Consider the following 12,926-nt stretch of genomic DNA (forward strand, 5'->3'; position numbering starts at 1 on the left):
AACCGGGTAGGTTAATTGATCCTTGTAAGTTGTTCTGTGATTAGGGTAGGGTGAATCGGGGTTGGTGTGTGTGCTGGGGCAGCGTGGCTCTAGGGGCTAGAAGGGCCTACTCCATCCAGTATCACTAGATAAATAAAGAAACAGATTTTCCATACGCTGCCATCTCAAAAGGGGTGTTTTGGACAGACTTTTTTTAATGGGTTCTTTTGGGTGTCTTTCTTTTGTGGCTGCCTGCAAGGAGACAAATCTCAAGGTGTATAATGTATACATACTTCGATAATAAATGTACTTTGAACTGAACTTCTAATCCTTCGTGGCCTCATTTCACCCCTTTTCATTAAAGGTAAGTTGTGTACTCCCTTAAAACTCACACGTGATGAAAATGTGTACATATTCTTGTCATGCGTGAGCTTTAAGGAAGTCAAGTCACTTTTTATTGTCATTTTGACCATAACTGCTGTAAATTACACAGTAAAAATGAGACAGCATTTTTCCGGACCATGGTGTTACATGACACAGTACAAAAACTAGACTGAGCTACGTAAAAAAAACACAGAAACAAAAACAACTACACTAGACTACAGACCTACCCAGGACTGCATAAAGTGCACAAAACAGTGCAGGCATTACAATAAATAATAAACAGGACAATAGATCAGTAAGGTATCAGTCCGGGCTCTGGGTATTGAGGAGTCTGATAGCTTGGGGGATGAAACTGTTACATAGTCTGGTCGTGAGAGCCCGAATGCTTCAGTGCCTTTTCCCAGATGGCAGGAGTGAGAAGAGTTTGTATGAGGGGTGCGTGGGGTCCTTCATAATGCTGTTTGCTTTGCGGATGCGGTGTGTAGTGTAAATGTCCATGACGGCGGGAAGAGAGACCCCGATGATCTTCTCAGCTGATCCCACTATCCACTGCAGGGTCTTGCTATCCGAGGGTGCAATTTCCGAACCAGGCAGTGACGCAGCTTCATTATGAAGAGAGTACACAACGCTTATCTTTATTGAAAAGGGGTGAAATGAGGCCATGAAGGATTAGAAGTTCAAAGAACGCTTATTATCAAAGTATCTATACATTATACAACCTTGAGACTTGTCTCCTTGCAGGAGCCACAAAATAAAGAAACACAAAAGAACCCATTAAAAAATAAACTGTCGAATGCCCAGAATATTCAGAGAGAGAGAGAAGAAAGACAATTTGCAAATAATAAAAGTAAGCAAATAGCATTCAGAACAAAAGTGAGTCCACAGACACAACGCCTGGAGCAGGCCTAAGCATAAAGCTGAGTAAACATCGCAGAGCTGTCAGACACAGATATGAAGTTTTGTTGAGAGAGGGAAAGGCAGACAGGTAACAATAATAATGAGTATTGAATGAGCAGATATTTGGCGAGAAGGCCAGATATAAGAGAGCTTTCGAGTTGAAACCTTTGAGGACAAGCAAGGGTGTTTTTATCAGTCACTTAATAAAACAGGTTGACCTACTTTAGGGTTCTTCATGTGGAAGCAATTTCACAAACTAAATTCAATGAGAGGACCAAAGAAGTTTATAGTGAATTGTGACTGGATTTCTCCTCTGTTGTCCCTGAAGCACAAAGTGCAGGGTTATAATTTGTTCTGTTGCGAGTAGCTACTCTGCTGGCAACACAGGGGCCCAATAAACCTGAGGATAAGACATTTATATTTATGGAGATATCACTGGCGCAGCCATTTCTCCAGCTCTGCTGCCACTTGTTTGTGAGCAGATTTGTGACTGAACTGCCAAGATGATGTTCCTTTGGGATTCTGTAAAATATTCAGAATCAGTTTCTTGTCCTGGGCTTAAATTATATCACTTTGTTGACAAACACAAATGCGACAAGAGAAGTCTATTTCCTCAGCTCTTCATTATAGTGCAGGAAAATTTGAGAGACTTTTAATATTACTAATTGATTAATTTTTGTCATACTAATTTATCATCAAAACCAACATGTTATTGCATTTGTTACATTGATAACATTGTTATCACATTGTTATTACATTGTTACATTGAGGGCCATCTTGTTGAAATGGAAGGATATATCAGCTCCTACTTTGTCACAATGGTTCTCTCAAGTGATGCTGTGTCTTAGTTTGGAGAAAATTAGAAGTCGAACCTTTGAACCTTTATTTGATCTTGAGAAAAGATGGGGCTCATTTGCTCGTTACTATCACTTCAGTTAACTGATAGATCTTCTCCGCGATCTAATTGTAAATTTTTTTGATATATTTTTCTTTCTTGCTGGCGGTTTGATGTTTATTTTTAGAAGCTCTTTAATTAGAATGGCTTGGGAGCATGATTTAAATATCTCTTTATCTGATGAGACTTGGGATTCGATTCTCAAATCGGTCAATTCAACCTCTCTTTGTGCTCGCCATTGCCTTTTACAGTTTAAGATTGTCCATAGAGCCCATATGTCTAAATCTAAATTATCTCGATTTTACCCTAATATTAGTCCTCTTTGTGATAAATGCAAAAGGGGCGAGGCCTCTCTTATTCATATATACTGGTCCTGTCCTAGCTTGGAGAAATTTTGGAACGATGTCTTCATAACTTTATCCTATATTCTGAATCACCACTTAGAACCTAACCCTTTAATTGCTTTGTTTGTTTTTTTGGGTGAGACAGATATACGTCTGAGTTCGACTAAGTGTTGAATATTATCTTTTGCTTCTCTCCTGGCTCGATGTTTAATCCTCCTTAGATGGAGAGATGTTGCCCCACCCACGCATGCTCAATTGCTTAATGATATTATGTCCTGCTTAGACCTTGAAAAAATTCATTATTCAGTTCTTAATTCGGATATAAAGTTCCATAAGGTCTGGGGACCTTTTATTGAGTACTTTCATAACCTTCCTCTTAATTAAGGTTTTTTTCTTCGGTCCCTTGCTTTCAGCTCTTTTTTTTTGGTAGTAGGCATTATTATCTTCTGTTTTCAAGTGTATTCACAGTTTTGGGGGTTTGATTGTCCTGATTTACATTCTCTATATTGTGTTGTGGGTGGTCTGGAGTTTTTTTTTGTTGTGGGGCTTGGGGAGGATACTAACTTTACATGACTTCAATTTGGGTGCTTTCACAATTATCTTTTTTGTATTATACTATTATTGCATGTTTATTTTTGCACTGTATTAATTTTCTTCATTTTGGTTTGGGTGTTTTTTATCTGTAGTGATGTAGAAAATGCATTAAAAAAACCAATTAAAAAAAAAAGCTCTTCCTATGGCGCATGGCTCCGGGGTTGTACCCCTAATGGGTCCCCCCACACACACACTTTTTTGCTTAGTAGGGTTTTGTTTTTATTCACAAAATTTTCAATCTTTAAGATAATTTTTTTCCTTGAGGCATTGTAAGTGTGATTACTTTGATGTACTTGTGTTATTTTTGAATAACATAATAAAAAGATTTGAAAAAAAACTTTTTTCATCAGTCGTAAAAATCCACACACAGATTTACATGTTTCTAAACTAATGGATAATTTCCTTAAATATTATGCATTTTGATTCCAGTGTAGATAAACCTCCTGATACAGAATGATCTTACAGATTGCTCACTAAAGGTAAATCTCAGATGAGAGCTAATATAGATGATATATTGGTATTTATGAAACCTGACTTTGGAATTACCTCTTAAGGGTAACTATTAAACAAATAATAAACAAATTAACAAGTATGAAATTTGGGACAGTGGATCCCAAAGTCATCTTACACTTTCAGTGCTATTATATATTATGATATCTCAAAACGACCCTTCTGAAGTTAATAATAGTCACCTAAAATCTGAGATTGCAGACTGGTATCAAATGTTGTTATGAAAATAATGCAGCACTTCCAGAGAACAGGACTGGTGCATCTGAATCTAAAAATTACAAGGCTTTTAGCCTGCTGTTTCTTGATTCATTGATGCTGCAAAGATTAGCATATCAAAAGAAGGCATAGATGTCCCTGTATGTATTTGCTGGATAATTAGTGGATGAGAAGAGGATAGGAGATGTTACAGTGCATTTGTGTCTCATGCCATCCTGTTAGTTTTATGGTAAAACTGGTCTTATTCATCATGAAGTCTGAAGAGAAGGTTAACTATTATTTTTAATAAGCATTTTCACTTTGGGCATAAGGAGCCTGCTTGTTACACCACTGAAACCTTGTGTAGGTGCCATATATTTTGTGCTGCCCTTTTATTACATTTGTTACAGTAACGAGGCACATTAGTGGGGGTGTGGTGTAAGCGAAGGGAATAAATTAGGTATTCATGTTTATTTCGTGGCAGTTTGTAGCTTGGGACCGAGAGGTCATATCTTTGCTGACTGCTGAGAAAATGCTCAAAAATGCTTAATTGTATGTTGCTAACAAAGGATCGGAATAAGGAATTTGACTCTCTGGAGCAGCCATGGGCGTGTCACACAAATATAACAACTCCGTGGGTTCACAGGCTAGTGGCGATAGTTTTGTTTTGATCTTGGATCAATTGTTACCACTACACCTTGGTCCCTATCTTTTATAGACTTTCCCTCCCAGCAGCAACAATCCAGCGGCTTCCTCCTGCTTCGCCTATTTTACGCCATGGACCAATACCATCAAGCAAGGGTCCTTGAACCCAGGTTGAGAATCCCTGCCCTGGGCTGTTCTCCCTGCAGCTACCAGTCTCCTAGCTAATGTCTTGTTTCAAAGAAATGTTGCACCATTCCCACTAGTGTTAAATAGTGCAGAGAAATGTCCACACGATCGTGTTATTTATTTATTTATTTAGTTAGCTAGTTTTTGAGACAGAGCACAGAATAGGCCCTTTCACCCCTTGCAGTTTAACCCTAGCCTAATCACAGGACAATTTACAATCTTTGTACTGAGGCAGGAAAACCCACGCAGTCACAAGAAGAGCATACCAACTCCTTATGGACAGCAGTGGGAACTGAACCCGGGTCGCTAGTACTGTAAGGAGCAGTGCTAACCACTACACTGCCATGCTGCCTAACAGGGCATTGTCCTGATGAGGCAACAGGGAGATTTCTCATAAATGGCATCTTGTTGATACCACTGGCTTTCCTGCCCAATAAACAGGCAAGATCCATTGCATTTCATACCTGGGTTTTCTTAATGGTGTGATGCACTTATAATTTATACACCAGATATTCCTAAATTGTACAACTGTTTTGTGTATAGTTATAGGATACTACTCCTTAGAAAGGACCCTTCGCCCCATCTAGACCATGCCAGCCTGGTTCCTTCTACCTGCACCCGGAACATGGTCCTCTATGCCCCTTTTATCCATGTACCTATCCAGACTTCTGGTAAATCTTACCACTTCCACTGGCAGCTTGTTCCACATTCACACCACACTCTAAGTCAGCGGATTTCCCCCCCCCCCCCGCTTAATGGAGTTGGTCCAAGGCATAAAAAAGGTTGGGAACCCCTGTTCTTGGTGAAGGAGCTCCCCTCAGATTCCCCTTGACGATTTCCCTTTCATCCTGTACCATTGAGCAGATGTTTCAGTCCTGACTACTGCTGCTGTGCTTGACTTTTGCACTCATGCACTGTAAGCATTAGTTTTGTGCCTACACTGTGCGGGATGAGCTTAAGTCTTTTAATTGGTCATTCTCTCAAATCTTTCTGCCTCGGTGTTTATAACTAAGCCTCAACTTCACGGAAACACAAGCAGCAGCAGATGCTGTAATCTGTGGTGTTTGCTTGTCTATAGCTGCTGATGAGACCCGAAACCAGACAATAGGACAAGATAGAATTCAAAATAACCCTTATTTGGTAAAACAGCAGCAGTCTCAAAACTCAACTCAACTCACACTCTACAGGATGACTATATAGATGCTTTCCCCCATCAGTGCCTATTGATTGGGGCAATGACCAATCAGTGAAGGTCAGTCTGGGATTGGTTTCAGATCATCAATGGGCACTGGTGGTTTTGGCTTGCCATAACAGTATCTGAGCAAAAAAAGCTGTCTGCTGGTGTGAGTCAGTGGGTCAAACAACTGTAAGGGAATCACACCTCCCCTCAATCACCTCTGACTCCTACCTCACCACTCCCCGTCTGCTCTTTACAGTGGTCATCTCATTTCTCCATGCTCAGCCCTGACACACGGTCTCAGGCTGGAGTGTCAGCTGTTCCTTTCCTCTCACAGATGCTGGTTGACTCCTAGAGTTCTGCCAGCAGATTGTTTGATGTTCCTCAACTTGATAATTTGACTCCATTCCTTCTGTGGCATTCTGAAGACTGCTGTTGATGTCTCTGTAAACTGGACAGTTGGGAAATTGATTCCTGTGATGCATAACGCAGCCCCACTTTGCAGGTGGTAAATTGAAAGGTTTGCTCCTGCAGTCTTGATGTTTAACAAGCAGGGAACGTTTTTCCAAAGACACCCAGCCCTCTGCCTTCAATTGCTAAATGGTTTGCAGCCAATCACTTGCAGAAATGTGCTGTGACCTAATGTTCACTTGCTTCCCTCGGTACAGCACATTCTGGACAGTTTGTGTAATGGAATTCTTGCAAGCTTTTTTGAAGAACATTTTTCTGGTCTGTTGGTTAATAGCGGTAATTGAGAATGGCAAGTACTGAAGAGTATTTAAGCCTATTTCTGGAGTCGTTAATACAGGTACACTAAATAAAATTGTGTTTTACTTATAAAATTTCAGCACAAGTCTTTCAGAATTTGGTGCTCAGTTTTACACATACATTTAAAATCAAGTCTTACTGGATGACTAACGGTATATTTTAATTAAAATTTCTGAGATGGGGGAAAATGTTAACTGCAAAACAGATTCTAAGAAGGTACTTATAAACTTGGAATTTAATGAAAATTGACTTATTTTTAATACTTTTCAAAACCTATTATTGCATAATATAGTCTCTGAATCATGTATCCCCTTGCTGCATTGTTGGCCTAGAATCAGTCAATGATTGGATTACAATTTTAAAAAGTATTCTTTTTTATTGACCAGTCCTACCCCTCACTCCAGAGGGCACTCACTTAATCACCACCAAATACTACCACATTTCTACTCAGTCAGTATCAGTTCTGTATGTCTTGGCCTAGCTGGTGAATGTTAATACACTTTTCAACCATAGGATTCTTTGTGACTGAGCCTTCCTTGCCCTTCCTCAGCTTTCCTGTGTCTGCATTTTCCAAGAATATTGATGCACCTCAATTAAGGAGATCCAGTGTCTAACACTTTATCCCCTTCATGCCCCCCACCCCACCCTACCCGTCTGAATTTAACTGAAATTAACTCAGATGATAAGGATTGAGAACTAGGTATGATACACCTTTGACTCACGTGCCTGGCAAGGCAGTAACCAAATGAATAGCAAGGAGCGAAGAAGAGTCTTGTGATTCTTAATTCCCTTTCAGGATATCTTGAATGTATCATTGTAAGACATGAATTAACATTCTTTTTTTCAGGAACTTTTGTAACTGCTTAACTTTGTGAAGGGTTTTCCATGAAATGAAGTAAAATCAAATGGTTCTGGAATTTCATTTAATTTTAAGAAAACCTGTAAAATGAAGATAGGGAGCAACACACACAAAATTCTGGAGGATCTCAGCAGTCATAGTTTTGGGCTGAAGGGTCTCAGCCCGAAATATCAACTATACTCTTTTCCATAGATACTGCCTGGCCTGCTGAATTTCTCCAGCTTTTTATCTTGTGTTACTTGGATTTCTAACCTCTGCAGATTTTCTCTTGTTTGTGAAATGAAGCTAGGGTTTCTTTAAATAATTTTTAACCTTTTTATCAGTTGTTTCCTTGCAATTCTTTGTCAAGTAGTCTTTCAAAAGCATTCATATTTTAACATTCCTGTTACACTACTCTTTCTTGCTCTTGTTGGAAAATTCAAAACATCCTTGTGTTGCAGCTGTCAATCTGACACCAGCTTTGTTTCAAACTTAACAGCAGCTGTTATAGAGTGAGAAAAAAAATAGTTTCTCCCCTTTGAGAAATGTACCATAACTTCAAACTATCACTTCTTTTACCACAGCACCTGCAAGCAGAAGACCAGGAGATCCTCTCATTATTTCTGACATTAAAAAGGGAAGTGTTGCACACAGGTAAGTTATCTCATTCTGATGGTTTTTATCTCTAGTTGCAGTATGTATCTAGTTGTAAATTTGTGAACTTGTTTTACAAGACTTAAGTGCAGTGAATTGTAATAAATATGTGCATGGTAAGTCCTGTACAGGTATTCCAAGGTATTTAAGTAGAATCATTGACACCGGAGGGAAATAAACTGGAAATTTCAAGCCAAGACTCATAATCAGGATCTGATGAAGTCCTGATGAACAGTCTCCAAATGTCAGCTGTTTCGAAACTTGATACTGCCTTCTGCAACATTTTGTGAGTCTTTCATGATTTTCAGCATCTTCAGATCTCTGATGTAACTGACACGGATTACTCAAAGTCAGAACTGGGTTTAATATCACCGGCATACGAGGTAGAAGGAGTCAGTTTTAGAACACCTCACACATTTATTTTCAACATAGTCCCCTCCTACATCTACACACTTAGTCCAGCGGTCGTGGAGCATATGGATCTTGGACCTCCAGAAAGTGTCCACAGGTGGGTGATTGATAAGTTTGTGGCCTAAGGTAGAAGGAGATGAGTTATTAACTTCAAACTTTCTGCATTATCACTCAAAGAGTTGACCTGTATGTGCATGTAACCAGAGCTGTATAACTCATCTCAAACCAAATCTTCTGAAACTCCAAATGGAATATAGCCGCTGTCTTGCCTTCTTTATAGTTGCATCAATACTTTGCTTCCAGGTTACATCCTCAGAGATATTGACACCCAGGAACTTGAAATTGCTCACTTACTCCACTTCTGATCCCTCTATGAAGATTGGTTTGTGTTCCATCGTCAACAATACTCAACAATATTCACAACTTCACATTCACTAAGATTTCCATGAACAATCAAATTTAAAATAGCTATAGTTGTATTAATAATTGTCATCCATCAGTTCCTCCTTCAAGTCTGCCCCCTCTATTCACCACCCCACGAATTGTTATATCTTTACCTCTAGATTACAAGATCGCAGTTATATAAAAACCAGCTTTTATCATTAGATTAGTACCTTCCTATGAACTGATGGGGATCCAAAGCATTTTCATTTTTTATTTAAAGAGATTTGAGGATTTTAACAATATTTTTGGATCATGTTTTACAATCCGTCCTTCAAAAAAACTAATTAATTTCTTCTGTTGTTCTTTTATGTTAAATCTAATGTTGAAGCCACTAAAATCTACCCTTTATTAATGTCACCATTCTCCAAGTTTAACATTCATATCTTCCCAACATCCTCTTAAATAGTGATATAATCAATCTGATTACTGAATAATATTCACAACTGCAGATTCACTAATATTTCTATGATCCATCAAATTTTAAGTTGTTATAGATGTATTAATAACTGTTATCTATCAGTTCCTCCTCCAAACCTGGCCCCTCTTACCATCACCCCATGAAGTGTTACTTCTTTGCTTCTAGGCTACAAGCTCACACTTTAATAACACAGTAGTTGTAATTCCCAAAAACCCTGAAGTAAAGTAACGTAATAGAATAAGTGATGGAACATGTGAAGTGAGAGAATGAGCAATGGATCACAGGTGATAGGAAGCAATTTCAGACGGGCATATAGAGCCAACTGGCTGTGCTCTCCCTGTGTCCTTTGTGGATTAGTACTCTATTAATCTTCACCTTGAATGTATTGAACCATGTACTGTATGTCTTAATAGGTAACTTGGAGCTGCTCGCGTATTGATAAAATCAGCTCTTGTTCTTCTAAACTCCAAAAGGATTAGGACCAGCATGCTCAATCCCTTCATCCCAGGAGTCAATGTTGTGAATTCTCTCCAATGAAAGTATGTACTTCCTTAGAAATGGAACCCAGAACTCTATGCACTGCTTCAGATGTGTCCTCACCCATGCCTTACAAGATTGTATCAAAACTCGCTTAACGTTATAGTCAATACTTGCAACAAATGCCAGGATTCCATTAATTACCTGCTGTACCTGTGTGACAACTCCTTGACTTTCATGTACCAGGACTTCCTGATATCTTTGCACTGCAACATTTTATGGTGTTACTCCATTCAAAACTATTAGTTTTTTTGTCCATCTTCCAAAGTAGGTAACATTTCCCTGTGTAATATTGTCTGCTGACTTGCTGGCATGGCCATCTGGTATGGGGGAGGGTGGGGGGGGGGGGACACTATCGCACAGGATCGAAGTAAACTGCGGAGTGTTGTAAAATTAGTCAGCTCCATCATGAGCACTAGCCTCCGTAGTATCCAGGCCATCTTAAAGGAGCAGTGCCTCAGAAAAAAGGTGTCCACTGTTAAGGACCCCCATCACCAAGGGGGTCCTCTTCTCTTTGTTACCATCAGGAATGAGGTACAGAAGCCTGAGGGTACACACTCAACGATTGCCCAACCTATCTGCATCCTCTAGCAAGTGTTTCATTGTCATCAAGCCATACAGCACATAACTATCGTCTTCAGCCCACTCTCTCAATGCCATTCATCAAATGTCCTCCTTGCAAATTACGTACCAATTTATCTTTCAACCATCAGCAAATTTAGCCACATTATACTCACTGCATTCATCCTGATCATTAATGGTGATTGTAAATAATTAATGTCTCAGTACTGATCCTTGTGGGTTTACACCAATTACAGATTGCTGATCCAAAAGTACCAATTTATTCCAACTTTTTTTTCTCTTAATTAGCCAACATTCTGTCCATGCCAATATGCAGTACCAACCCCCATCTGCTCTGGTACCCTAACCTGTTACGTGGCTAATCAAATCAAAAGCACAATATTCAAATCTAATGGTTCCTTATCTCTAGCCAACCGTAAACCTCATATAGATGCCTGAAGTCCTGTTTTAATTCTTGGCCCACACGTGGTCTTGAATACCTTACATTTTGTCTTAAAGGCTTTCTCCCAGTTTCTCCAGGCAGTGTTGCCCAATGATTTTTCATCAGGGAGAGGTCCATAATAACACACCGAAAATGCTGGAGGAACTCAGTATGTCAGGCAGCATCTATGAAAATGAGTAAGGCCTAGAAAGGAAAGGGAGGATGCCAGAATAAAAAGGTGGGGCCAGAAGGGTAGCTAGAAGGTGATGGGTGAAGCCAGGTGGATAGAAAAGATAAAGGACTGGAGAGGAAGGAGTCCATAATACCTAGTGGCTCTTTAGCAACTAATGTTGGTGGGCTATATGATTATAGAACCTAGCCTGTTTTCTATACTGTTTGTATAGGAACATTTGCCAGGTGAAATCTCAAAATGTGAAAGGAGCAGAATATTTGGTTCTTGTAGCACCTCACATGGTGCCTTCTGCCAAGATGAGTAATTAGAAGCTTGTGCATTTTCTAATTCTTACACAGGATATACATGTTGCTGGCTAAGTGCTGTTTGCATCCCAAATTGCTGTCGAACTGAGTGTTTTTAGAGAATGGATCTTGAAGATGGAAATGGAGTAACCGGATTTCCTTTGTCCCCAGTCCTGATGACGGGTCTCAGCCCAAAACATCGACTGTTTATTCCTCTCCATAGACGATGCATGAGCATGACATGCTGAGTTCTTCCAGCACTGTGTGTGTTGCTCTGGATTTCCAGCATTTGCAGAATCTCTCATTTTTTTCATTGAAGGGGTGAACCAGATGGGTTTGAATGACAATGAATACTTCAACGCTCACACTAAATTAATTTAATTAACTGAATTTACATTCCTTGGCTGCCACGAGTAGATACCAGATCAGTAATTAAATTAATGTCCGTACCTACTTATGGAACCTGAGAATATCTGACCAGAGTTCAGTTGAATGAGACACCTGGGTTGTGTCATGAGCCAAACTTTGCTCATTTCTAACTGCTGAGTGTCTGCATTTTTGTGGATGTGGAGAAAATGGAAATGAACTGCAGGGAAAATGCTGGAATGATTGAACGCTCTGAGATTGAACTCACCACTGAGGTTGGTCGCAAAGTTCAAAGTAAATTTAATATCAAAGCACGTACATATCACCATATATGTGAGATTCATTTTCTTGCAGACATTCACAGTAGAACAATGAAATACAATAGAATCAATGAAAAATTACACACAAAGACTGACATGCAAATTAAAAATAAACTCGAAAAGCTTTTGCTTCATCAGTTGACACCCTGAAATTTCTGAGAGCTGGACAGATACCACCGGCTATTTTCGTCACTTAATCTCTCCTATTTCCTTGTCTTATCATAGCAAAGTATAGATGCTGAAAATTCAAAATAAGATCAGAAAATGGTGAAGGTGTGTTTACCAGGCAGCAAGTATGGGGGGAAATAAGTGATACTTTGGAACTATGACTTTCGCCAAAACTACAAAATGTTGTTTCTGGAAGTTTCTTCTGCAAACATGCAGCTAAGCAGTTTTTCTCTTCCCATGCCAATCTGTAGCTTTTCCTAATCTTAATAAAAGTTCATTCACCTAAGTTTCTCCATGGTTACTGCCTGACCTCCTGAGTATTTCCAGAGTAATTTCTCCTTTAGATTTCCAGACTTTGCCCACCCATCACGAAGTTAAATTGAAAGCTTAACAACGTGTTGAAAGGTTCCACTATCATCATGGTTTGCATTTCGAACAGGACAGGAACTTTAGAACTGGGGGACAAACTCCTCGCCATTGACAGCATCCGCTTGGATAACTGCTCCGTGGAAGATGCCATTCAAATCCTTCATCAGTGCGAGGAACTTGTGAAGCTGAAGATACGCAAAGACGAAGACAATTCAGGTAGGAAGGCGCTGACTGACACATTTCAGTTGGACAAACTTTGCACTTGAGTTCCATTCCTAAGATTTAGAATGTAGAACAGTACAGCATTGGCTCAGGCCTTTTGGCCCATCATGATTCCAGTTGAAACT

At 39.5% G+C, this 12,926-nt stretch overlaps 1 protein-coding gene across 10 annotated transcripts in view; it reads left to right on the forward strand.

Annotated features, from left to right (window-relative positions):
- Nucleotides 1–12,926, forward strand: part of grip1 (glutamate receptor interacting protein 1) — a 458,415-nt gene that overhangs the window by 410,693 nt on the left and 34,796 nt on the right. For all 10 annotated transcript variants that reach the window (XM_059978360.1, XM_059978359.1, XM_059978364.1 and 7 more), the window contains 2 exons: nt 7,997–8,066; nt 12,650–12,795. In XM_059978360.1, coding sequence (XP_059834343.1) covers nt 7,997–8,066; nt 12,650–12,795 — 216 coding nt within the window. The remainder of the gene's footprint in view (nt 1–7,996; nt 8,067–12,649; nt 12,796–12,926) is intronic.

This window comes from Hypanus sabinus, chromosome 8 (genome assembly GCF_030144855.1).
Source record: "Hypanus sabinus isolate sHypSab1 chromosome 8, sHypSab1.hap1, whole genome shotgun sequence".
NCBI classification, from domain to species: domain Eukaryota; kingdom Metazoa; phylum Chordata; class Chondrichthyes; order Myliobatiformes; family Dasyatidae; genus Hypanus; species Hypanus sabinus.